This window comes from Pipra filicauda, unplaced genomic scaffold (genome assembly GCF_003945595.2).
Source record: "Pipra filicauda isolate LSUMZ 115617 unplaced genomic scaffold, ASM394559v2 scaffold833_size69534_pilon, whole genome shotgun sequence".
NCBI lineage: Eukaryota > Metazoa > Chordata > Aves > Passeriformes > Pipridae > Pipra > Pipra filicauda.
The window spans coordinates 1,695-28,756 of record NW_024105013.1 but is presented as its reverse complement, the minus strand read 5'-3'; the positions used below and the strand labels follow the sequence as shown (position 1 = coordinate 28,756).

At 55.7% G+C, this 27,062-nt stretch overlaps 1 protein-coding gene across 1 annotated transcript in view; it reads right to left on the bottom strand.

The window, feature by feature from the left end:
• The window catches only part of LOC120325119 (zinc finger protein 135-like), a 37,050-nt gene extending 10,599 nt beyond the window's left edge, over positions 1 to 26,451 (bottom strand). The window contains exons 1-2 of the mRNA XM_039390515.1: positions 26,437 to 26,451; positions 21,248 to 21,843 (exon numbers count right to left, since the gene is read on the bottom strand). Coding sequence (XP_039246449.1) covers positions 21,248 to 21,843; positions 26,437 to 26,451 — 611 coding nt within the window. The remainder of the gene's footprint in view (positions 1 to 21,247; positions 21,844 to 26,436) is intronic.
• Between the last annotated feature and the right edge of the window lie 611 nt (positions 26,452 to 27,062).

The window sequence follows — 27,062 nt, the reverse complement described above, 5'->3', positions numbered from 1 at the left end:
CTTTGCTTGTTTCTCCATGGAGACAGTGCAGGGAGGTCAGGGACCCACTGGGACTTCAGGGACTGAGGGCTGGGTCAGATGTTGTGTGTTGGTGGCCGATGGCCAATGGAGGTGACAAATGATCTCCAAGTCACCTGCCTGGGGCTCTGCTTGTGAGGGCTCTGATGGCAGGTGAGGACTTGTCTGTAGGAACTCAGGAAGTGCAGGAGAGCACAGAGGATCTGCAGGGACAGCCCGTCCCATCCAGTCAGCAAGGAATGGAGCCCTGGAGCAGAATCCTGCTGGGGTGGAGTTACCAGAGATCAAGTCCTAAATCTGCCTGTGAACTGGTACAGGAGAGTTCTGCAACCCCAGGGGATGAAGCAGGAACAGAGAAAGGACTCTGGCCAGTGACTTGTCTGACCCACAGTGAACTCCCCTTGTGCCTCCCCAGTTCAGGGAGGGCTGTACCAGAGCCAGGGGTGGGCTTTCAGGAGGGTGTCCTGAAGAACTCTCCAGCCCACAGGCTGCATGGAGTGGAGCCCTGCCCTGCCCTTTGTGCCATTGGAAACAGCCCATGGTCCTGCCCAGCCTTGTTCTTGGCTACTGAGCCTTCCAGGACTATGGCAGAGGGTGGAGAAGAGTGATCCCCATCCTGCTGGGTCTGCTCCCCACCCTGACCAGCATGGCCAGGGCAGGCTCAGCCCAGGGTGCCACAGCCCCTCCCTGTGCAGAGCAGCACCTCCAGCTCAGGGCCCTGCAGGGATCCCAGGCTGGGATCTGCAAGTGGCCAAGGCAGCCTGGACACACTGACCTGGGCAAAGGGATGTCCCTGCAGAAGAGCAAGGCAGCATTTCTGGGCCTGCAGAGAGGAATCCCTGACACAGGAAACCTCTTTCTGCAGCCCCCCCTGGGGACAGGCTGCTCTGTCCCTGGGCCAGGACTCTGGGCTGGGCTGGGCAGAGGGGCTGGCACTGAGGGGCACAGTCAGGCTGTGCTGGGCATCTCCTGGAGGTGACACCAGGGCTCCTGCAGTTTCCCTGACCTCCATTTCCTCCTGCCATGCTGAGTGTCCAGCCCCTGACCTGATGGGGATGCTGAGACTCCTCTCTGTGCCCCAGGAGCTGCTGTGCCCTTCAGAGGGGCTGGGGCTGTGGGGGGAGTGCCCAGAGCTCTGCAGCACCCTGGGCTGGGCACTGCTGTGGGGCCAGACCAGACTGGGCTGCTCCACCCGTTGACCTCTATAATGAAATCCCTTCTAATTTTCTCCTGAAGAACCATGAGAATATGTGTTGTGTCCTGAGCACTAAACTGGAACTGTGGGATATTGAAAAGGTTTTGGTGTCAGGGCTATTGAGAAGGCTGGGCAGTGTCACTGGGAGACCTCTCCCAAACCCTTGCAAAGGCCAGAGCCATCCCAGAGCTTCCTGGGGCCTTGGCAAAGGCAGACATGGAACCAGTCTGCAAACAGGGCAGCAAGGAGGGTTGGCAGAGTTCCAGACTGCTCAGGCTCAGCAGGGAAGGGGATAGGGCAAGTCCTCCTGCAGCCATTGCCAGGCATGGGAAGGACAAGGCAGGGATTGCAGAACCCCTGTGGGAGGGAAAAGAAGGGGATGTTGTGTGCCCAGACTTCAGCAAGGCCCTTGACATGATCTCCTGTGATCTCCTTAGAGCCAGACTGGTGAGAGCTGGACTGGACAGGGGAAACATGTGGTGGGTGGGAAGTTGAATGACTGATGAGGGTCAAAAGTCATGGCACAAATTCCTCTTGGCAGCAATTCCCAGGTGACATCCATCAGGGACCAGCCCTTGACCATTCCTATGGAACATCTTTATTATGTCTCTGGGTGATGGGATGAAATGCACTTTCCACTCCTTTGTGGATGATGCCAAGTTGCAGCGAGTCTGTGAGAAACCTGGTCTAGTTAATGGTGATTTGTACAAAAAATGTGGTCAAGATGACTGAGTTGGATAAACTTGTCCTGCCATCAGTTGCCCAGCAAGGCCCAAGACAATGAAGAATAAACTCATGGGTCAGAGGAAAGGAAAATCAAAAGGAGGGAAAAAGACCAAACCCAACCAAACCAAACCCAAACAAACACAAAATGACAGAATATGCTGAGCTGGAAGGGACCCACAAGGATCATCCAGCCCAACCCAACTCTTCCATTGCCATCTGCCCCCACCCCAGCAGGCTCTGGAGCAAAGCACGGCTCAGGTCCAGCACAGCTCTGCTCTGACACAAAGAACCTGCAGTCAGGGACAGGAAGAGGACAAAGTTTTGTTTAACCAGCCTGAGGAATAATGGGCTCTATGACCTCCTGTATTCCTGGGCACTTGAATGACCCTGTGGATCAGGTTTGGTAGCAGGGAGGGGGCTGCAGGTTTCCCTTAGGGAAGAGGAGATCAGGAGTTGACTCTGTGTCAGAGAGAGCCAGTTTCAGGTGGCTCCAAAATGGACCAGCCAGTGCCCAAAGCTGAGCCAAAAAGCAGTTCCAGAGGCACCTGTGTGATAACCTTTTGGAGAAAGGATAAAATCCAGGGTGCTGTAGCCCAGAGAGGAGTAAAAGAAATGGGGGAGAAACAACCCTGCAGGCACCAAGGGGAGTAGAGAAGAAGGAGGAGTGAGAGAGCCTTGGTGGGCACCTGGCAGCCAAAAGCCAACCCCCCAGCCCTGAGAGCCACAGCTCAGCCCAGCACAAAAGCTCCTTTAAGTCTGAAGGTTCTTTGCAGCAGCTTTTTAGCAGAGCTGCCAGCTGGGCCATCAAAGGGGATGCTCAGCTGGGTCTGAAACCTGTGTGATCCCTGTCAGCCTTGGCTCTGTAGGAAAGAACTATAGAATTCGAAATAGTTTGAGTCAGATGGGACCTTTATAGGTCATCTAGTCCAACCCCCATGCAATGAACAGGGACACGTTCAACTAGATCAGGTTGCTCAGAGCCCTTTCTAACCTGGCCTTGAATGTTTCCAAGGGTGGGGCTTCTATGACCTCTCTGGGTGATCCGTGTCAGTGTTTCACCACCCTCAGTGTAAAAAATTTCTTCTTTATACCTAGTTCCAATCTGCTCTTTTTAGTTGAAAACCATTATCACTTGTCTTATTACAACTAAGTCTGTCCCCATCCTTCTTATAGGTATGATCTCAGGAGCTCCTGACAAGCCTTGACCAAACCAGCTGAGCAATGAAGACCCCCTGGACTGGACCAGGGATGTGGTGAAGTGTCCCTGGACTGGACCAGGTGCTCCTGAATGACAAAGGTGGGAACAATCCCAGGTGGAACAGTTGGGGAACACAGGATAATCAGTCATCCCATGAAAGCCTTGGAAAATTCCCTGACTGAATCACAGCCCTAATGGAACAGTTTGGATACAATTCCCAAATAGTTTGGAAACTCCAGTCATTCCTGACACCAGGATGGAAATTCAGCAGATCACTAAAGCCAGTCACCTTGGGAGCCCACAACCAGCGGGGCTGAGGGAGGCCCTGGCAGCTCCCCAGCACCTCCCTCTCAGTGGGACACCTCTGGCAGCCTCTCCCAGCTCGGGAACCCTCCAGTTTCCAACACTCCAAAGACCATCCCTGATGCCCAGGACAATTCTGATCCCCCTCAACAAACACTCCTCCAGCTGTGACCCTTGTCTGTTGGTAAACACAAAGCGATTTGGGGGAGTGTTTCCCTGACAACAAGGAGAATTTGGGAGAGGGACCTTTCCACAGCCAGCTCTTGATGTGTCCACACATCTCTGCCTGGGTGTGGGTGTGAATTGACTGTGGTGGGAATGTTGTTATTGGGAATCTCTAATTCAGTCACTGTTAAAATTGTGGCAAATCCTATTGAATCACTTGAAAACTGCTCAACTGGTCAATGATTAAGTGCTATTAAACTCTTTTGCACCCTAACCTTCTTGCAACCCAAGGCTCTGTGTAAATCATTCTCTTTCATCAAAAAATATATATTTTTCATGACTTCCACTTTAAAATCTTCCTCCTTAGCTAAACTACAAAACAACTCCAATTAGCTGTAGAAGTCTTGAAGACAATTAAAGAAAGAAAAATAATTTGTTTGTCAGTGTTTTAATGGGTCCCACAGTGTGTTTGGAGTTGCATCAGCTGTCAGTCCAAGATGGGCCATGTCAGAACTGGTGAGGTTGGGGGTGAGGAGCAAGGTTGATCATCCAGGGTCAGTGTGGATCTCCTGAGGAGACACTCAGCCTCAAGATCACTTGGAAAACACCTCTATCACCTCTTCTCTGAACTAAAAAATATCCACATTGAATTAAAACAAAAAAAGTACAAACTTGGAAGACTTGTTTTGAAATTGCCTTGAAGACAATTAAAGGAAGACAAAGAGATCCTGAGGGATTTCTGCATTTTAATGAGCCCCACGGTGTGTTTGCAGCCCAGCCCATGATCCTGAGGTACTGAGAGAAGATTGAAGCAGTTGCTGAAGAAGTCAGAAGCCAAAGTCCAAGTGCCTTGAAGCATTGCTGGGCCCCACTGAGGGCAGGCACTGCCAAAGCCTCCCCAGGGACTCCTTGGAGCAGCTCCTTGGAGGCCAGGAGTGCAGGCAGACAAAGGCTCTGGGCAGGCCCCTGCAATGCTGAGCAAAGCCTGCCTTGGTTTTGTGTAGCACAAAGGCCAAGGCCTGAGCCCCAGGCCCTGGCCCAGCAGATCCTGTCCCTCCCGGCTGGCTCAGGGCTGTTTGGGGGGCACTGGGATGGGAGGGGGCGGAACAACAAAGGCCCAAAACTGGGCAACCCCTGCCAGGCTCCTGAGGGAGGGGCGAGGCAGAACCCAAGGGCAGAACCTGCCAGGAAAGTGGCTTGTGGTGGCCTGAGTGGCAGAGGCAGCTGCCAGAGGCAAGGGGACAAAGGCCTGGGTGCCTTTGGGCCTTGCAGCCCTGCCAGAGCCCTTGGCCATCTCTCCTGCAGGCTGTCCTGCCCTGGCCCTGCTGCTGCTCTGGCCTTGCAGGCTGCACACACCCCTCCTGCTTTCCCACCCCCTCCCAGCAGCATTTCTAGACCCTCCCTGATGTCTCTGCACCAGCTCTGGCTGTTGCCATGTGCACTTGGCCTTCTGAACTTGGATCCTGAGCCCCTGTGCCACAGGACATCCCTGCCAGAGCCCAGGCCCTTCTCCTGGGGGTCACTGCAGAGCTGAGCAGATCCAGGTCACCTCCCGTTCCTCTGCCAACCCCCTGGGCCTGCTCTGGGCCCTCCAGGTCCTTGCCCTGCTCCCAAGGGCTGTGGGGGTGCTGAATGGTCAGGGCTTGGGGTTTAGAGCTCAGAGTTGGGATTAGGCAAAACTTTGGGAGGTTTGTTGTTCTGCTGGCAGTTCATGATTAGGGGAAGAGCTTTTTGGGCTGGAGTTCTGGGATTGGGCTTTTTCTGGTTTGGAATTAGAGCAGTGGATTCCTTTCCATGGGAGGAGCAGCACTTTTGGGTGGTGTTGAGGCTTGAGGTTACAAAGTGCATAAAGGTCCATCAGGAGTGTTTGCACAGTCAGTGTTTCAGCACCCTCAGCATTCCCTGAACCTGGTTTTACCTCGTCAAAATCTTTCCTCTCTCTTGGTCAAGCCCCTGATTCCTTCCCCAATCTTCTTCTTCCTTTTGTCCCAATTCTTCCTAACCTCCTCAGAACTTCCATCAGGATGGGCTCAGCTTTGTGATGATGCTGTGCAACCTCATGGAATCAAAGAGCCACTGTGAAACTGCAGAACCTCATGGAATTACGGGGCCATCGTGACCCTGGGGAAAGCCATGGAATCAAGAGGTCACTGGGGCACTGCAGGGCCCCGTGGAGCCAAAGGAACCCAGGGACAGTGGGCAACTTGATGAAATAAAGGGGCCACTGTGACACTGCAGAAACCCATGGAATCAGGAGGCCATTGTGGCACTGCAGGGCCTCTTGGAAACAAAGAAACCCTGGGCCACAGTGGAATTTCATGGAATCAAGAGGCCATTGTGACACTGGGGAACCTCATGGAAGAAAAGGAATCCAAGGACACTGTGGGACTTCATGGAATCAAGGGGCAGTTGTGATGCTACAGGACCTTATGGATCCAAAAGAACAGAGGGAAACTGTGGAATCTCGTGGAACCAAGGCACACGTGGGGCCTCATGGAACAAAAGGAACCCTGAGACATTTTGGAAGCTCATGGAACAAAACGTCCATTGTGCCACTGCAGGGTCCCATGGAAACAAAGCAACACAGGGACACTGAAATGTGGTGGAACCAAGGGGCCATTTTGACATGTGGGGCCTCCTGGAAGAAAAGGAACCCTGAGACCTTTTGTAACCTCATGGAACCAAGGGGCCATTGTGACCCTGAGGAACCTTATTGACACAAGGGACCACTGTGACACTGCAGGGCCTCATGGAACCAAAGGAACCCTGAGACATTTCAGAGCCTCCTGGAACCAAGGGGCCACTGTGCCTCCCCAGAACTCCATGGAATCAAGCAGAGCCGCTGCCTCCCCCCCGCCGCCGCACGGACCGGAGTCGCCGGCTCTGCCCCGCTTGGACACCTCTGGAGTCAGCGTGTTCTTGGGCAGCACAACTGATCTCAGACCAGAGAGTTTCCCACATTTTGCTTTGCCCCCTCTTTTCCCCAGGGACAGGGCAGCCTCTTTCCATGTCCCTCTGCTCACACAGGGTGTCCTGCTCTTCTCTTGGCACATCCCATCTCTCCACAGAGCCTTTCCCCAGGGGAACACATCTGTGCTGGCCTGAGCAGCCCTTCCTGCACCCCCTGCCTGTGCTCCCCACAGCCCCTGAGCTGGAGAGGCTGCTCTCTGGGGCCCGGGGCCATGGGGGACTCTGTTGGGCTGTGCTGCTCCAGCTGGGAGGCAGAGCCAGCTGATGGTGCTCCCTGCCACTGACCACCTCCCACAGACCCTCCTGTGTGGCCATGGGGGGGGCTCAGAGGGGCCCTGCCTTGTTCCAGAGCTGGGACATGGCTTTGGGGGCTGATCTTGATTGACCTGGGGAAGTTCACTGAGGTCAAGAGAAGTCACTGGCAAGAGTTTTCCCTGTACCTGCTGTGTCCCCTGGGCTTGCAGAGCTCTGTTTGCCCCTTCACAGGGAGATTTTGTACTTGATCTCTAGTAACTCCACCCTGGGCAGGATTCTGCTCCAGGGTTCCATTCCCTGCTGACTGGATGGGACGGGCTGTCCCTGAAGATCCTCTGTGCTCTCCTGCACTTCCTGAGTTCCTACAGACAAGTCCTCACCTGCCATCAGAGCCCTCACAAGCTGCAGAGCCCCAGGCAGGTGACTTGGAGACCATTTGTCACCTCCATTGGCCATCGGCCACCAACACACAACATCTGAACCAGCCCTCAGTCCCTGCAGTCCCAGTGGGTCCCTGACCTCACTGCACTGTCTCCATGAGAAACAAGCAAAGCAACAAGACTTTGGAGAGTCTGTTTCTTGGACTTCTTCTCGATACCAGTGTTGGGAAAAGACCTCAGCCTGGAGGGGAACCCCTTTGCTGCTGGAACTGCTGTTGTGGAGCCCAGCCCTGTCCCAGCAGTGCCCAGGGCCTGTCCCTGCCTGTGCTCACAGGCCTGACCCACAGCAGGACAGTGACTGAGCTGCCAGAGCACTCAGGCCTTGGGCACGGACAGGAAAGGAGAGGGTGGGAGTGCAAAGAGAGCAGCTCTAAACAGACCCAGTGCTGGTGCTCCCTGGCAGTGCTGGGACTCTTTTCCCCTCCAGATCTGCAAACATGGAAATGCCCTCCAGCTTCAGGGGAGGTCTTGAGGAAGAATCTGGAAAAAAGAATTTGTGTCCTTTCTTACACTTAGAGATTGTGATTCCTCATGTACAAACTATCACAGGGAGGATGTTTGACAAATATCTTTCTGCACGAACTTTTATTTTGTTCAAATGCACACAAAGCATGATTCCTGATTTGTATATTTTGTGGGTCAAAAAGAAAAAAGAGATAGACAGTGAATTCTATATGGGATGACGAATAAAATTTCAGTCTTAATGACATCAACAGAAGTAAAAAAACAGGAAAATCCCCCACCACCACAACTATTAAAAGCTTTAGAAGGCAGGCTGGACCCAAAATTAGTTATACAATGAGTGTTCTACAGAAGAAAAGATGGGAGTTTATTGCTTCTCAAAAAACATGTAGTCATCATTTTCCTTATGGCATCCCTGAGTTCCTGGTTCCTCAGGCTGTAGATGAGGGGGTTCAGTGCTGGAGGCACCACTGAGTACAGAACTGAAACCACCAGATCCAGGGATGGGGAGGAGATGGAGGGGGGCTTCAGGTAGGCAAATGTGGCAGTACTGAGGAACAGGGAGACCACGGCCAGGTGAGGGAGGCACGTGGAAAAGGCTTTGTGCCGTCCCTGCTGAGAGGGGATCCTCAGCACAGCCCTGAAGATCCGCACATAGGAGAAAACAATGAAAATGAAACAACTAAATGATAAACTGGCAGTAACCCCAATGAGCCCAATTTCCCTGAGGTAGCCTGAGTGTGAGCAGGAGAGCTTGAGGATGTGTGGGATTTCACAGAAGAACTGGCCCAGGGCATTGCCCTGGCACAGGGGCAGGGAAAATGTACTGGCTGTGTGCAGCAGAGAATAGAGAAACCCAGTGGCCCAGGCAGCTGCTGCCATGTGGGCACAAGCTCTGCTGCCCAGGAGGGTCCCGTAGTGCAGGGGTTTGCAGATGGCAACGTAGCGGTCGTAGCACATGATGGTGAGGAGATAATACTCAGCTAAGATGAAGAGGAAAAAGAAAAAGAGCTGTGCAGCACATCCCATGTAGGAGATGGTTGTGGTGTCCCAGAGGGAATTGTGCATGGCTTTGGGGACAGTGGTGCAGATGCAGCCCAGGTCTGTGAGGGAGAGGTTGAGCAGGAAGAAGCCCATGGGGGTGTGCAGGTGGTGGTCACAGGCTACGGCGCTGAGGATGAGGCCGTTGGCCAGGAGGGCAGCCAGGGAGATGGCCAGGAAGAGCCAGAAGTGCAGGAGCTGCAGCTCCCGCCTGTCTGCGAATGCCAGGAGGAGGAACTGGGTGGGGGAGCTGCTGTTGGACATTTGCTGTTTCTTAGCATAGGGTCTGTTCAAAAAAGGAAAGGACAGGGAACAGTTAAGACAGACCTCTGTGAAAAAGCAACTCCATTTCTAAAAGAAATCAATGTGTCAAATGTCACCAAATGCACTGCCAAGGAGTCAGTTTTGCTCTGCTGCAGTGGGACATGGAATTTTTTGGTACAACGCTCTCACACACAAGGAATATCAGATGTAAAAGACCTTGAATAAAAAAGTTCCATCTCTACACCCATGACTCAGAAGAGCTGGGGCTGCAGAGCAGAAGCTTAGTCTGAAGTTAGAATAATTGTACCTGTGTTTTTCTATTTTTACCATCACACCTGAGGAAGGTTCTTTTCCACTGCAGGAATCCTCATTTCTATGACCCAGTACACAGTGCCCAGCAGAGCTGCAGGGAAGGGCCCCCAGAGCTGCCTGAACACCCCCTCCCCCAGACCTTGGGGACTCCCTGCCCAGGGCTCTGCTGCCTGGAGCTGTCCCTGCCAGCAGCTGCTTCCCTGGGCCCAGGGCTGAGCCCTGGCAGTGCTGCCAGAGCCCATCCCAGCCCTGGGGGCTCAGCTCTGCACTGCAGAGCCCTCCCAGCAGCACAGGGCACTGCCCAGGGGCATCTCTGCCTGGGCAGGCTCTGATGGCAATGTCAGAGCAACCCTGAGGAGGCTGAAAAAGTGACACTGATGCTGTCTGTAAGACAGTTTTGATGTCTGACACTCTCAGGTTCAATCCCTCTAATCTAACAGAGTTCAAGTTTCAGTGTCTCCTCCTGTGCTCACAGATTCATTTCTCTGTCACAGTCAGCACCCAGACAACCCAGAGTATAACACTGAAAGAACTGGTTCATTCTCTTGAAGGTACCTCCTGTCTGTCTGTGCCTCCTGCAAATACCTTCTGGGAAATTTCCTGCTTTGATCCGAAGTTGTGACCAGCCCTCATCCCTGCAGCCCACTTTGGAGATCAGAAGGACTCTGCCCTGCTCTGCCCTCCCAGGAGTTGTTCCTTCCCCACAGCCCTTCTCCCCCAGCCCCGTGGCAGCTCCTTGGCCGGGCTGAGAGCTGACCCTGGCAGGCAGCAGAGTCCCTGCCCCAGCACACAGAGCCCTGGGGGCAGGACCCTGCTCTGCCCCACAGCCCTGGGCACCCCTGGCTGCACCCCCACCTTCCCACCCCACAGCCAGCCCTGGCACAGGGAACCTTCTGGCCCTGGGCCTCTGAGGGGGCAGCAGCAAGTCCTGCTCTGCAGCAGCTTCTCCTGCTGCACCCCAGCAAATCCAGCAGAGCCATCCTGACAGCTCCTGCCACTGCTGCCATTTGGCAGCTGGGAGAGGCACTTGCAGGAACTCACCTGCACTGCTCTGCAGCCAGAGCCTGACCGTGGCAAGGGGCTGGCAAGGTTCCTGCCCTGAGCAGCTCTGCCCTGTCCTCCCACCCCAGGATCCCTTGAACCTCCTGCTCCCTTCTCCTCTCTGCCCTTGCTGCCTGCAGCTCCTGCCCTGCTCTGCCATATGGCCACTTCCTCTGCACTGCAGCAACTGGGAGAGTCCTGCTGAAAGATCCTAGAAGCTGTGGGATGTGCCAGCTTTAGGAGATGCCTCCAGGAAGAGAAGTTGAACTTTCCTACAGCCAGAGAATTCTTCGTTCAATACCTGGGAAGGTTTCTGGCATAGTGAGAGCTCAGTCACCTCCCAGCCCAGGCTGCCTCTCATCTCTCTGCCTTCTCTCCTGTGCCCTGGGTGCTGCAGGCAGTGCCCTCAGCCCTGCTGGGCTGTGCAGAGGAGCTGCTCACCAGCAGAGCTGTCTCTTTGAAGCTCTTCTGGGTTGCCAGGAGCTCCCTGTGTGCCAGGAGCTCGGCCCAGCTCAGCAGCACAGCAAAAGCCCCAGGCAGCCCTTTCTCTGCCCCTCTGGGCTCCCTCCAGTTGTCCCTGGGGCTCCAGGGGAACCTGCTGGCACACAGGTGAAGGAAATAATGATGTGCCTTCTCTCAGCTGGGCACAGACACTTCTTTCAGCAGGGTCATTTCTCCAGACAGGCACAGAGTTAAGTTCAAGAGTCCCCTTTTCATGTCCCATCATTAGACAGGAAACCCAGACAGTGCCCAGGAGGGATCTCCTTCACCTGCACTGAGGGAAGGGACTCAGCTGAGTCAACAGAGCTGTCTCCTTGTGACTCTGCAGAGCTGGGGCCAGAAGGACACTCAGCTCCTACCACAACCTCCATGGGCTGGGATTCCTCCTGCCCCACTTCAGTGGGCCCAAAACAGGCCCCTGCAGGTGACTCCTTGTCCCAGCTCCCATGGGAATGAATGAAGACCAAAGCCAGGAGTGACCTGCTGGGACACAAAGCCCTGGTTCCTTCTGAGGGGCCAGAGGTGACCGAAATTCCTGCTGGGAACTGCAGGCTCCAATGGAGCAGTTCCTAGGGACAGGGCAGCAGCTGTGGGATCTTCTTGGAGGCTGCTGGGACATTGCTTTGGCCAACTTCAGTGGCAGAAGGGGCCCACATGTAGGACAGGGGAACGTGTCACTGTTCCTTCTGTCCAGGGCAGCCCCTAGAGGTGTTCACGTGATCAAATGGAGTCAGGTGGCACAGGGAGAGAGGTCTCTCTCCTGTTCTTTATCAGGGTATTTTCTACATGTCCTCAGAGTACAATGGCAATTGTCTCCTGGACATCCCTTCACTGCTGAACCTAATTCAGGGCAGCTGAGCCTGGACTGAACAGCCAAAGAGGGGCCTGTAGTGCCAGGGGAGGTGCCAGGGCTCTGCAGCACAAGTGCAGCAGCTGCCATGGACAGCACAGGGCCTGTGCAGGAAGCCCATCCCCATTCCCAGCAGTTGTGGGACAGGCACCACCCAGGGCTTCTCAGACACATTGGGGGCCTTTGGGGCAGGGAGTGAATCCCAGCCCTGCAGGGACACAAAGGCTGTCCCTTCTCTGCCCAGCCAAGGCCGGGCCAGGCACGAGTCCAAATCCCATCAGCCCAGGCTGTCCACACTTGTTCCCTCCCTCTGCTGGCTCTGCTCTCCCCCAGCATTTCAGCAGCATGTGCTGATCTCCTCAGGGATCAGGCCTGGGATTTTCCCCCTGGACCTGAGTCCCAGCACATCCACCCCCAAGGCCATTGTCAGCAAAGCCTCTGCACAGCCCAGCTCTCGGGGCTTTCAGAGCAGCTTTCCCCACTGCAAGTCTGTTCTTACCCCGGTGCCCCTGCTGAGGGGCTGCAGCCAGACAGGCCCCAATGCCCTGCGTGTGGGGCACAGGCAGGAGGAGCTGCAGCCCCAAGTCTCTCTTCATTCCACTTGCAGGCAATAACAGCCCAGGCCTGCTGAGACAGTTCCCAGGTTGCAGGGCTGTGATGGGTTGGGAGAGAAGGCCAAGGAGGCACAGGAGAGAAAGAGCAGGAGAGAGGTGTCCTCAGCGGGAAGGAGCTTCTTGGACCTGTGGAGCTGCTCTAGGGGATGAACAACTTGGGTGAACTTTTGTGGGTGAGGGTCAGAGGAGAGAGTGGTTTGGGTGACATTGTGGAGTGAGACAAAGATCCCATTCAAGTTGGGTTTGATAACCCTGGAATTCACTGGAAAAGCACCACGACAGGATGCAAAGGGTCCCAGAGATTTGTGCAGAGTCTTGGTCAAGACACCCCTTGGCACACAGGCCTTTAGAGCACAGCTGGCAGGTTGGTGGACAACAGGGAGGCTCATCTGCATCTGCTTCTCTCCAAGAGGAACCAAGAGGTTCCCATAGAAACTGACTGTAGCATCGGGAATGTATGCTGGTTGCCATGGTAACTGACTGTAGCAGTGGAAATGTATGGTGGTTGCCATGGTAACTGAATGTAGCAATGGGAATGTGTGATGGTTGCCATGGTAACCGAACGTAGCAATGGGAATGTATGAGGGTTGCCATGAAAACCGACCATAGCAATAGAAATATGTGATGGTTGCCATGGTAACTGACAGTGGCAATGAGAATGTATGGTGGTTGCCATGGTAACTGACCATAGCAAAGAGAATGTATGATGGTTGCCATGGTAACTGACCGTAGAGACGAGAATGTATGGTTATTGCCGTGGTAAACGACCATAGCAATGAGAATGTATGATGGTTGTAATGGTAACTGACTATAACAATGGGAATGTATGATGGTTGCCATGGTAACCGACCGTAGAAATGGGAATGTATGGTGGTTGCCATGGTAACTTACGATAGCTATGGGAATAAATGATGGTTGGCATGGTAACCTATCATAGCAACGGGAATGTATGATGGTTGCCATGGTAACCGACCATAGCTATGGGAATAAATGATGGTTGCCATGGTAACTTACCGTAGCAATGAGAATGTATGATGGTTGCCATGGTAACTGACCATATCTATGGGAATAAATGATGGTTGCCATGGTAACTGACCTTAGCAATGAGAATGTACAGTGGTTACCATGGTAACTGACCGTACCAATGGGAATGTATGATGGTTGCCATGGTAACCAACAATAGCTATGGGAATAAATTATGGTTGCCATGGTAACTTACCGTACCAATGGGAATGTATGATTGTTGCCATGGTAACCGACTGTACCATTGGAAGTATGGTGGTTGCCATGGTAACTGACCATAGCAAAGAGAATGTATGGTGGTTGCCACGGTAACTAACCATAGCAACGAGAATGCATGGTGGTTGCCATGGTAACTGACCATAGAAATGGGACTGTATGATGGTTGCTATGGTCACCAACTATAACAGTGGGAATGTATGCTGGTTGCCATGGTAACTGATGGTAGCAATGGGAATGTATTCTGGTTGCCATGGTAACCAACCGTAGTAATACAATGTATGAGGTTTACCACGGTAACTGACCGTAGCAGTGCGAGGTATGATGGTTGCCATGGTAACTGACAGTAGCAACGTGAATGTATGAGGGTTGCCATGGTAACTGACTGTAGAAATGGGAATGTATGATGGTTTCCATGGTTACTGATTGTAGCAATGGAAATGTGTAATGGTTGCCATAGTAACTGACCATAGTAATGGGAATGTGTGATGGTTGCCATGGTAACCCACTGTACCAGTGGGACATATGATGGTAGCCATCATAACTGATTGTAGCAATGGGAATGTATGATGGTTGCCATGGTAACTGACCATAGCAATGGGAATGTGTGATGGTTGCCATGGTAACTGACCGTAGCAGTGCGAGGTATGATGGTTGCCATGCTAACTGGCCGTAGTAATGGGAATGTATGATGGTTGCCATGGTAACCGACCCTAGCAATCTGTCCTAGTTGCAGGGGCCAGGACCAGTTTATCACTGTGTGAGTGCAACCAAAACTGTGTATTCTACACCCTCTGTGTCATTTCTGATGGACTCTTAAGAATGGATCCTTTTTCAGCAGCTGCCCAGGGCCCACCTGACGCCTCAGGCTACAAGCTGGGTGTGAAAGAACTGTGCAAGGAGTTTTCCTTTGTCTTCACACCCATGACTCAGCTGTGAGAACTCCCCTCCAGAAAGGCATTAGCACCTTCACCCCCAGCCTGAGGGGTCATCTCTGCTAATGGGCCTCCTTGGACTGGCAGAACAGGCAGCTGCAACACCCAGACCTTCAAACACTCCAAAAATACCCCATGACTCACAGAGTTAAATTGCCCATTGTGAAACTCCCCACCCTGGGGGAGGTGCTGGACATCCCCACCTGAACCTGAGCACATATTCTCTTGGGGTTTGGGGACTTCTGGTGCCACTCGTGGGATCGAGAGGAGGACCAGAACTCCAACAGGACTGCCACTGCCACTCTTGACAGGACTGCCATCACTGCCTCAACAGAACTGCCACCATCATCTGGACCAACAGGTTTTCCTTTCCTTTTACTTTGCACTCTGGGGGGCCACGTGGTGCTCAGCACTGTTCTGTTCTTGTCCCAGGGTGCTGGCTTATACAGCTATTTTTGTGGGTTAAAACCATTTTTCTCTGTATCACTGTATTTATTGTAATCTTCTTAGTAAATTGTAACTCTGACTTGCAATCCCTCGGGTGGGTTCATTTCTCCCTCCGGTTTACTTTTAACCCAGCACACAATGGGAATGTCTGATGGTTGCCATGGTAACTGACCCTGGCAAGGGGGCTCAGTGGTGTTGCCCACAGCTTCCACTTGTGCAAATTGGCTTCACTCACCTTCTCCTGCAGCAGCCCCAGCCACTCGTCGTGGGGGCCCCACACAGCAGCTTCCCACCTCCGTGAGGTTCTGCAGCAGCCCAGGGTTCCTTTGGCCCCAGAAGGTCCTGCAGTGTCCCGATGGCCCCTTGATTCCGTGAGGCTCCACTGTGTCCCAGGGTCTCCCTGCTTCCATGAGTTTCCTCAGTGTCCCAGGTTTCCTTTGGTTCCATGAGACCCAGATGTGAAGCCGTGGCCCCTTGATTCCACGAGGTTTTGCAGTGTCCCGATGGCTCCTTTCTGCCCTCAGGTTCTGCACAGTCTCAGGGTTCCTCTCCTTTCATAAGGTTCCACAGTGTCCCGATGGCCTCTCAATTCCATGAGGATCCCAAACGTCCCAGGCTTCCTTTGGTTCTAGGAAGCCCTGCATGTCAAAATGGCCCCTTGATGCCATGAGTTTTCACAGTGTCCCCATTTTCCCTTGGTTCCATGAGGACCTGCACTGTCACAACGGTCCCTTGATTCCGTGAAGTTCCAGTCTCCCAGGGCTTCTTCATCTCCTCGAGACTCCGCAGGGTCACAATGGTCCCTTGATTCTGTGAGATTCCACAGTGTCCCAGGATTCCTTTGCTTCCCTGGGCCCTGCAGACTCAGAATGGACTGTTGATTCCATGAGGTTCCACGGTGTCAAAATGGCCCCTTGATTCTGGGAGGTTCCACAGCATCCCAAGATTCCTTTGGATCCACAAGGCCCAGGAGTGTCACAATGGCCCTTTGTTTCTATGAGGTTCCACAGTGTCCAGGGATTCCTTCGGTTCCATGAAGCCCTGCAGTGTCACAATGGGTTGTTGATTCCGTGCAATTCTGCAGGGTCACAAAGGCCACTTGGTTCCACGAGTTTCCTCAGTGTCCCAGGCTTCCCTTGGTTCCATGAGGTCCTGCAGGGTCACAGGTACCCCTTGATCCCATGTGGTTTCACAGTGTCCCAAGTTTCATTTTATTCCATGAGACCCTGCAATGTCACAATGGCCACACAATTCCATGGGGTTCCCCAGTGTCACAATGGCCCAGCGATTCCATGAAGTTCCAAAATGTCCCAGGGTTTCTTTGCTTCTGGGAGGTCCCCCATGTCACACTGGCCACTTGATTCCATGAGATTCTGCAGTCTCCCAGGTTTCCTTCAGATCCAGGAGGCCCTCCAGTGTCAGAATGGCCCTTTGATTCCATGAAGTTCCACACACTCCCAGAATTCCTCTGGTTCCATGAGCTTTGCAGTGTCTCAATAGGCCCTTGACTCCATGAGGTTCCTCACTGTCCCAGGGTTCCTTTGGTTCCATGAGACCCTGAAGTGTCACAACAGCTGACGTCACATCCATCATATATCACATCTCTCCTGTGACATCATATCATCCTTGTGACATCATGTCCTCCCCTGTGACATCACATCCTTCCTGTGACATCACATCTCCCCTGTGACATCACATCCAGTGACATCCAGATCCATCCCAAGGTTGGGGGTGTGTGTGAGACAGGCAGAAGCACAAATGCCTGCACAGCCCAGAGCAGTCAGTGTGGGGCTGTGCTTGCTGCTGCAGAGACCCCCAAGGAACAAACCCAGCGAGTAGTTTTGGGGGGGGTTGTCCCTAAGGAGGACACTTGCCTTATTCTTGCTTATTATTTGTAATCTCTTATAGATCTATCACACAACACCTAAGGATGGATTCTATAGAATATGTGCCATAGATATTTGGGTTGAGTCTGGCTGAGCTGCAGTTCAGTTCCCCACAGCAGCCCTCCCAGGGCTGAGCTTGGCATTGGCAGCTGGAAGGGGGTTGAGAACACCCCAGTGTTTTGGCCACTGCTGAGCACAGCACCAACACTGGGACATTCCTTCCTTAGCTGAGGGCAAGAGCCTGGCAGGGGACCCAAGTAGGCCAGCTGAGCCCAACTGAGCCAAGGGACATTGCAGCCCATGGGAGGTCAGCTCAGCTCTAAAAGCTGAGGCAGGGAGCAGGAGGGGGGCATTCATTGTCTGATGGCTGCCTGCTGAGGAACCGTCCCACGGACCCAAGCCCTGCTCCTCGGGAGTGGCCGACCATGGCTGCTCATGGGAAGCAGAGAACAAACCCTGCTGTCTTTTGCTTTAAATAAACTGCCTTATCTCAACCCACCAGTTGTTTTTTGTTCCACCTTACTCTCTCCCATGTCCTGTTGGGAAGGGGAGTGATAGAGCAGCTGGGAGGGCACCTGGTGTCCAGCCAAGGTCAACCCACCACACACCTGAACACTTCCAGAGACTCCACCACCTCCCTGGGCTACTTGTTCCAATGATTGAACACTCTCTCAGTGGAAAAAGGGTTCTTCAATATCTAGTATGAACCTTGCCCAAGGCAATTTAAGGCAATTCCCTCAAGCCCAGTTCCCTCAGCTGTCCCTCAGCAGACATGTTTTCCAGAGCCTTCCCCAGCTCCGTTCCCTTCTCTGGACACGCTCCAGCCCCTCAAGGGCCTTTTGGCACTGAGGGGCCACAACTGGACACAGCACTCCAGGTGGGGCCTCCCCAGTGCCCAGCACAGAGGGGCAATCAGTTCTCTGCTCCTGCTGGCCACACTCTTCTCCACAAAGGCCACCATGCCCTTGGCCTTCTTGCCCCCCTGGGCACACTCTGCCTCATACCCAGCCCCTGTCAAGCAGCACCCCCAAGTCCCTTCCTGCTGAGCAGCTCTCCAGCCCCTCTGCCCCCAGCCTGGAGCGTTCCAGGGGGTTGTTGGGAGCCAAGGGCAGGCCCTGACACTTGGCCTTATTGATCCAGCCTGTCCAGATCCCTCTGCAGAGCCTTCCTGCCCTCCAGCACATCCACACTCACACCCAACGTGGTGTTGTCCACGACTTTACTGAGGGGGCACTCGATCCCCTGGCCCAGATCATCAAGAACGATGTGAAACAGGAGCAGCCCCAACCCTGAGCCCTTGGGAACCCCACTAGTGACCGGCCCCACCTGGATTTCCTTCCATTCCCCACCACTCCCTGGCCCATCAGACACTTTGTCACCCAGCAAACAGTTCCCCGGGCAAGCCATGAGCAGCCAGTTTGTGCAGGAGATACTGGGGGAGATGGTGCCAAAGGCTTTCTGGAATTCCACAGAGACACATCCCCAGCCTTTCCCTCAGCTGCTGAGCGGGTCCTTTGTCAGAGAAGGAGATGAGGTTGGACAGGCAGGACCTGCCTTTCCCAACCCCACACTGGCTGGGCCTGATCCCCTGGTTGTCCTGCCCCTGCCATGGGATGGCACTGAGGAGGATCTGCTGCATGGACTTCCCTGGTCCTGAGGCCAATGGGACAGGCCAGGAGTTCCCCAGATCCCCCTTTTGGCCCTTCCTGTGCATGGGCATCCCATGTGCTTGTTGCCAGTCAGCTGGGACTTGTGCAGTTGTGCAGCACTGCTGGGGAATGAGTGAGAGTGGCTTGGCCAGCTCCTTCTCCAGCTCCCTCAGGACTCTTGGCTGCATCCCATGTGGGCCCAGGCACTTGGGGGGTCTCACTGGCAGAGCAGGTCACTGACCATTTCCTCCTGCATTGTGGGGGCTTCACTCAGCTCCCCATCACCAGCTTCCAGCCAAAGCCTGCCTGCCAGGTGTCCAAGGGGTCAGTTCTGCTGCCCCCTCCTTCCTTCCCCCACAATGGAAAACTCCCTCATTTTGGGTCCCTGTGCCCCAGACGGCTCCAACCACCACCTCACCCACCAGTCCCACAATCATGGAATGCTTTGGCTTGGGAGGGGCCTTCAGGAGCATCTCAGCACCCTCAGACTAAAGATTTCCTTCCTACTATCTCCTCCAACCCTTCCCTCTATCCATGTGAAGCCACTGCCCCTTGTCCTGTCACTCCAGGCCCTTGTCCAAAGTCTCTCTCCATCTTTCTTGTTGGCTCCCTTCAGGCACTGGAAGGCCACAATTAGGTCACCCCAAAGCCTGCTCTTCTCCAGCCTCAACAATCCCAGTTCTCTCAGTCTTTCCTCACAGCAGAGCTGCTCCATCCCTCTGATCCTCTTGCTGCTCCCCTCTGCACTCGCTCCAACAGGTCCATGTCCTTCCTGTGCTGGAGCCCAGAGCTGGAGGCAGCTCTGCAGGTGGGGCAGCATCACAGCCACGCATGTTCCAGCAGGGACATGGTGGAACCTCCTGGAACCAAGGACCATTGTGACACTGCAAGGCCTTCTGGAGCCAAAGGAACCCTGGGACACTGGGCAATCTCATGGAATCAAGGCAGCACTGTCACCCTTGCAAAACTCCTGGAATTCAAGGCCCATTGTGACACTGCAGGTCCCCATGAAACAAAAGGAACCCTGGGACACTGCAGAAACTCATGGAACCGAGGGACCATTGTGACATTGAGGGGGCTGATGGAATCAGGAATCCATTGGGACAATCCAGGGCCTCATGAAATCAAAGGAATTCCGGGACATTGTCGAGCCTCCTGGAACCAAGGGTTCCTGCTGACATGCGTGTCCTCCTGGAACCAAGGGAGCCCGGAGATATTTCTGAACCTCCCAGAATCCAGGGGCCATTGGGACCCTGCAGAACCTCCTGCATTCAAGTGCTCCTTGTGAAACTGCAGGCCCTCCTGGAACCCAAGGATTCCTGGAACACTGCAGAGCTCACGGAACCAAGGGGCCACTGTCCCACTGCAGCTCCTTCTGAAGCACAAGGGACCCTGGGACAGTGGGAAATCTCCGAGAATCCAAAGGGCATTTGGGGACTGCAGGGCCTCATGGAACTAAAGGAACCTTTGGAGACTGGGGAAGCTCATGGAATCCAGGGGCCATTGGGACATGTGGGGCCTCCTGGAAGCAAAGGAACCCTGAGAATTTTTATGGGAACAAGTTAAGGCAGGAGCTGCAACTCTCAGTTAATCAGGATCAACAAGGAGTGTTTTGGCCTTGACTGGTGTTTTCCATCCAGAGAGGGCTGTTTGCCAAAGTGGAAACCACTTGGAATGCTCTGCATGGCAGCCTGTGTTTTTCTCTGGTGGCTGAACACAGCCAGCACATGAGGGGAGGGGAATGTGTGGGATCAGGGCCCTGCCTTGGGGCCATGCTGGGAATTCCAGTGGACTAAAAGACAAACACCAGGTACTGTTTCCAAAGGAACCCCAATGAAAGGGGGACGCCGGAAAGATGGGTGGACAAGTCCCGCAATGGGACTCTGTGTGTGCAGCCTCATTTTCTCCTTCAGTGCCCACAGGAGAAGGGGCAAAAAGTATTGGTTGGGACCCCAAAAGTGTTCAGGGGGGAAATGGGGGATTGAAGGGACAATGGGAATATGGAAGGAACAGGGAGAAGGGTGGAAAAGGGAGGGTTGTCTGGAGGGTCTGACGGTCCCATGGGGGTCTTTGGGCACAGGGGAGTTGGCAGTGGGTGGTTCCCCCCCTGAGCTCCCAGCTTACTGTGGGGTGCTGGGGGCTTCTGGATCCAATCTCAGCTTTGGATCATGCCAACAGTTTTAGTTTAGAGGAATTACAGAAATGTGACAGATTCACTTTTGTCCTCCAGGTTTTAATGATGGCAAATCAGATCTATTGATAGAAATGAATTTATTTAGGGTTCCAAATGATCAGACAAAAGATCTTCCTCAGAATTATTTACTGCACAATACAAACACTAAAACTACCAGGAGTACAGGATAAGACAGGACAGGGCTCTACACTAAAGCAATTGTTGAAGCAATTCTACTGAAGCTGGCACAAAACCAGTAATTCTTAATTAGAGATGGATGGAACTCCCCCAGACCAACGCTCATGGGGAGATCTCTGCTCTCAACCTCCAGCAGTGACCTTGGGGGTCCCCAGCCAAGGCAGGAAACTTCACACCTCCCTCCAAGAAGGGTTCTGTTGGAAGAAGCAGCCCCTGGGAAAGGGGACTGGCCCTTTGTGGTCGAAAGGGATGGACTGACAGTCACTGGACTCCAGGGGTTGCCTCAGCATCAGGGGCTTCATTCAGGGTGGAAGCAGCGGCTGAAGCTCTTCCCGCAGTCGGGGCACTGGTAGGGCTTCCCTTACTGGTGGGTCCGCTGGTGTCTGGTCAAGTTAGAGCTCTGGGTGAAGCTCTTCCCACACTCCCCACACTTGTAGGGCCTCTCCCCAGTGTGGATGTGCTGGTGGGTGACGAGGGTGGACTTTCGGTTGAAGCCCTTCCCGCAGTCGGTGCAGCGGAAGGGCCTCTCATCCGTGTGCGTTTGCTCGTGCTGCAGGAGATTCCCGTTGGTTGGAAACATCTTTCCACATTCAAAGCACATATAGGGCCGTTCCCCGGTGTGGATGAGCTGGTGGATGTGGAGGCTGAAGCTCTTGCTGAAGCTCTTCCCACATTGCCCACACTTGTAGGGCCATTCCCCAGTGTGGATGCGCTGGTGGTTGTGGAGATTGGCGCTGTCCCTGAAGCTCTTCCCACATTCTGCACACAAATAGGGCCGTTCCCCAGTGTGGATGTGCAGGTGTTGGATCAGGCTGAAGCTGTCCCTGAAGCTCTTCTCACATTCCCCACATTTGTAACGCCGTTCCCCAGTGTGGATGTGCTGGTGGCTGAGGAGGTTGGAGTTCTTCCTGAAGCTCTTCCCACATTCCAAGCACCTGAAGGGCTTATCCCTGCTGGAAGGCTGCTCAGGGACCACCAGGTCAGAGCTCCCCCTCAAGCTCCGGCCGCCTTCCCGGCACAGGCTGGCTCTTTCCTCCTCAGAGCACCCTGGGATGGCTTTGGAGCCCCTCCTGCGGGGGGATCTCCGGCCCTTTTCCTCCCCGCTGCCTTCCTGCGCCGGGGAGCCCTTCAAAACGGCCTCTCCCACCAGGGTCTCACGGGGGGATTTGTCCTCCGGGCTCTCCGTCCGCACCTCGGGGCCTGGGGCAGGAAGCAAGAAGGACAGGCAGGGGATTTGCCTCCGGCCCACAGGGAAGGCCAAGGACATCCCCCCAACTCCGGCCCTGGCAGGACGGCGGCGCCAGCGGGGTTGTCCTGCAGCCGGGGCCATGCTCGGCTGACAGAGCCAGCACAACACCCGCCCAAAGGGACACTGACTTCCTCCTCCCCTGCCTGGGGGGACCAAGGCATCTTCCTCTTCCTCGCAGCCTCCTCCTCCATCCGACCAAGCTTTGGGAAGGACAAATCCTGATGGGGGGAAAACAAGGGCTGAGCGCGTTGGCTTGGGGGTTCCTCCTGCCCAAGTCCATCTCTAGAACTCACCAGGCATCCTGTGACCATAAAAATCTCCAAAATACCAAGATTCAGACAATATCAAGAAGACCCTCGCCCCCCCAAACTGCAAAAAGTTACAGTTAAGCCAAAAAATACTCCAAACTATGAACATGCAGCGCAAAAAAATTCTCCCAGAAATTCCTCCTCTCTGGTCTCTTCCCTCTGGGGTTCAGAGGGTCTCCCCTGACTGACCCTCTGACTCCTCTGGGGTGTTGGGGGTCCCAAGAATTCCTTCTCCTCTGACTCTCACCTTCGGGGTGCCATATTCCCAGACATTCTCCCTTTCCACGGTTTCCACTTTGTTGTCCCAGGGATCCCAGGGGTCCCCACTGTCCAAGTTTCCCCTTCTCCACACCCCCCGTTTCAGGCTCCGTTGGGTCCTGGGGCTCCTCCCTCTCTGTGCTCCCCCCTCCAGGCTGCCGGGGATCCCCCAGCTCTGGCATCGCCCCGCTCCGCCCTCCACACTCGGCAGCTCCCGGGATCCACACCCACCCCCGGCACTCCCGGGGGGGCCCCAAACCCGCTGTGTCCCCCCCGTCAGCACCGGGCTGACAATGGAGCCGGCGGGGCCTGACCCAGCAACACCAACCCCCACCGTGGGGGGGACCCGCATCCCCCCACCCACCGCCGGAGCTCTGCCACAAACCCAGCCCGGCACCCCCAAAAAACACCTCCTGCCCACCACCAAGAGCACCCAGGGGTGGAGCAAGAACAGGAACAGCAGGAAAACAATTGCCCCCCATCCCATGGGTGCCCGGGAATGGGAAACTTGTACTAGATATCCTGGGGGGAGCACGGGGGGTCAGGACATACTCAGGCTGCCAGCACAGATTTCCTTGCAAAGTCTGCAGTGAGTCAAGCTCTGCAGAGGAGATTGTGCCCCATGGATGGGATTGCAGAGGCTCCCTCAGGTCCCCAGCAGGAATCAGCAACCAGGAATAGACACAAAAGGCCCCCCCAAAGAGTTCTGAGGGAGTGTCCTGTAGGGAGGGGACAGTGTCACCCCACCAGGGCGGGGCTGGCAAGTGGGAGGCTGCTCCAGGGGTCTGCAAGAGGCCTCGTGCTCTGCTCAGCCCCAGCATTGCCTGGTACCAACACCCCCGGCTGCCCCCGGCCCTGGGCAGCTCTGCTGCCACAGGCTGTGCCCTCACCGTGGCCCTGCAATGGCCCTGCCTGTCCCTCACCCGGGGCCCTGCCCGTGGCCCTGTCCCTTGGCTCTCTCTCTGCCAGCTCAGTGTGGGGCACACGGGCTGGGGGTCCCTCCCAAGCCCCCCGGGCAGCCGGCGTTGGCTGGGGGGATGTGAGGGCTGGGCCTGCTCAGCACAGCCCCGGCCTCGTGCCCAGCGCCTCTTTCCTGCCCCACACAAGAGCTTCCCGGCCCCCCCAGGGCTCCCCTGCTGCTGCCTCTGCTCCTGGCCCTGCCTTTGCTGCTCCCTTGGCTGGGGCAGCGGCTGCAGGGGGGGATGGCAGCAGCTTCAGCTCCACGGCACTTCCTGGGGGGAGCTCAGCCCGGGGGGACGGGCAGGGACCTGATGGGGATGGACAGGGGCCCAGCAGGGACAGACAGGGCCTGCAGGGGAAGGCACAGGGACAACCTGGACCCCCACACTGACACCGCTGTCTCTGCTCCTCCTTGCAGGCTCCGTGGCCAGGCACAGTTTGTGTTCCTGGGTGCCCACCAAGCCACCACTGGGCTCACCTCCGCGCCACTTCTCAGCCTCACCTCAGGGCCTGGGCTCAAGGACAGGAACCTGCAGGGAGGGGACATCAGGTGCAAGCTGAGGGCTGCCTGCTTGCACTGGCCTCTGGGCTTCTTTCTCCTTCTACAACCAGCCCAGAACTTAGTCTGCTTTTCTAACACCACACATTTACAGACTAACCTTGGAGACAGATATGGACAGACATCTCTATCACCCTGGGGATAGAGCCTCAAGCATGTGCTGCCATAGGAATGGCAATCACAGAATCACAGAATCAGCCACGTTGGAAAAGACCTCCGAGATCATCAAGTCCAACCCTGGATCCAACCCCGCCGTGCTTCCCAGACCATGGCACTGAGGTCACATCCACTCTCACCTTCAACACCTCCAGGGACGCTGACTCCACCCCCTCCCTGCCCAGCAATTTCCAAAGCCTGATTACTCTCTGGGGAAGAAATTGCTTCCCAATATCCAACCTAAACCTCCCCTGGCACAGCTCCAGACCCAGCCCTCTTGTCCTACTGCTGCTTCCTGGCACAACAGCCCCACCCCCACCTGGCTCCAACCTCCTGGCAGGGACTTGCAGACAGTCAGGAGGTCTCCCCTGAGCCTCCTCTTCTCCAGCCTCAACACCCCCAGCTCCCTCAGCCTCTCCTCACACCACTTGGGCTCCACTCCCTTCCCCAGCCTCGCTGCTCTTCTCTGCACCTGCTCCAGCCCCTCCAGGGCCTTCCTCAACTCAGGGGCCCAGAGCTGGACACAGCACTCCAGGGGTGGCCTCACCAGTGCTCACTCCAGCCCAACAATCACTTCCCTGCTCCTGCTGACACACTCTTCCTCACACAGGACACCAGCCCTTGGCCCTCTTGGCCACCTGGCCACACTCTGCCTCCTCTTCAGCTTCCTGTCCATCCCCACTCCCAGCTCCCTTTCTGCCTGCCTGCTCTCCAGACACTCTGGCCCCAGCCCGGGGGGCTGACGGGGCTTCTTGTGCCCAAAGGGCAGGACCTGGCCCTTGGCCTGCTGGAACCTCATCCCCTTGCAATCAGCCCATGGATCCAGCTGGGCCAGGTCCCTCTGCAGAGCCCTCCTGCCTTCCAGCACATCAACACACCCCCAGCTTGGGGTCACCTGCACATTTGCTGATGAAATGCCTGGTTCTGCAGCAGCTGCAGATGCTCAAGGGGCAGCAGGACCAAGTCAGGGGCCTGGAGGGAACTGGGGTGCGGGAGGGTCCTGGGGGAGCTGGGGAGGGGCTTTGGGGATTGGGGGTACAAACCAGGACAGATCAGTACAGACCAGCACAGACCAGGACAGACCAGTACCTCCTCACTGCTCCCCACATCTCTCCAGGAGCTGGGCCACGTTGTCCTGGGACACCTGAGCCCCCCCAGTGCCCTCCCAGTACAGCCCAGTGCCCCCAGTACAGCCCACTGTGTTCCTGTCCCAGGGTGCCAGGGTGCCCCCCTCTTTGGGGGGGGGTTGGAATGGATTTGAGGGGGGGGCTGGGGGAGATTTGAAGGGATCTGGGGGTTTGGATGGGGATTTGGGGGCGTTTAGGGGTCTTTGGGTGTATTTGGGGGAGTTAAAACAGGTTTTCGGGGCATTGGGGCATCAAAGGGATCTGTGGGGGGAGGGGACTAAAGGGAAAATGAAGGTTAAGGGACATATGGGGAGGTTAAAGAGGTCTGGGGGGGAGATGAGGGGCTGCACCAAGAGCAGCTGAGTCCTGAGACCTCCCCGGTTTCCCCAAGAACCTCTTGGTTTTCCTAATTCCCCCTTGACACTCCAAGACAACCCTGGTGTCTCCAGTGTCCCCAGGGCCTCCCCATTGCCATTATTCCCCCCTTGACACCCCCAATTCCACTGGCCCCAAGCCCATCCCTGATGTCCCCAACCCTCCATCTCACCCCAGGAGCCCCCCCTGGACCCTTTGACCCCAAAAATGCCCCCCCACACGCTCACAGAAAGGCCAAGGACATCTGGGGACACGTTGGGGACAGCTGGAGGGCTTTGCAGGGCACTGGGTGATTACTGGAGGATACTGGGACACACTGGGGGGAACCAGAGGGCACTGGGAGGGACTAGAGGGTTACTGAGGGATCCTGGGAGGGCACTGGGAGGGACTGGGGAGTTACTGGGGGATTATCAGGACACAGGGAGAGACACTGGCAGGTTACTGGGCGCTCACTGGAACATCACTGAGCCATACTGGGGGGCAGTGGGAGGTCACTGGGACACACTGGCTGGTCACTGAGGGGGTTACTGGGCCGTACTGAGGGGCACTGGGAGCCCCTTACCTGGATGTGGTACATCTCCCCCCCGGACTTTGGGGGGCACCCCCAGGACTCCTTCCCCTTGGGGCTGGGAGATCCCCTGAACCCCACTGCTGGGCTTTATGGGACCCCCGGGCCCCCCTCCCTTTGGGGTCTCTGGGGTTCGGGGGGGGCATTGGGATCCCCTTTCCCTGGGGTCGGTCCGCCGGGCCGGCAGGGGGCGCTGTGACGGGAGGGGTAATGGCAGGTCGCGGGTAATGCCGGCGGGTAACGCCGGCGCGCCTGCGCAGTGCAGCCAGGGCGCTGGGACAGCCCCACCTCCCCCTGCGCGGGTTCCAGGCCCCGCGCTCTGACCCTCGGGAACCCCCGAACCCCTCTGCTAAACCCTCCCGAGCCCTCCAGCCTTCCCACCCACACCCGCGCTCCCCGCAGCCCCGAGCGGATCCCCAGAATCGCGCTCTCCGAGCGCAGCCGCACCTCCACCGCTACCGCTGCCCCGCAGACAACATGGCGCTCTGCGCACGCCCCGCCTGTCGAGCCCCCGCCGCAGCCAATCAGCGCTCGGCCCGTCCCCGCCCCGTCCCTGCCGGTCCCGCCCTGTCGGGTGAGCGGGGCGGGCACGGCGGGAAAGCGGCGGGGGGGAAAGAGCG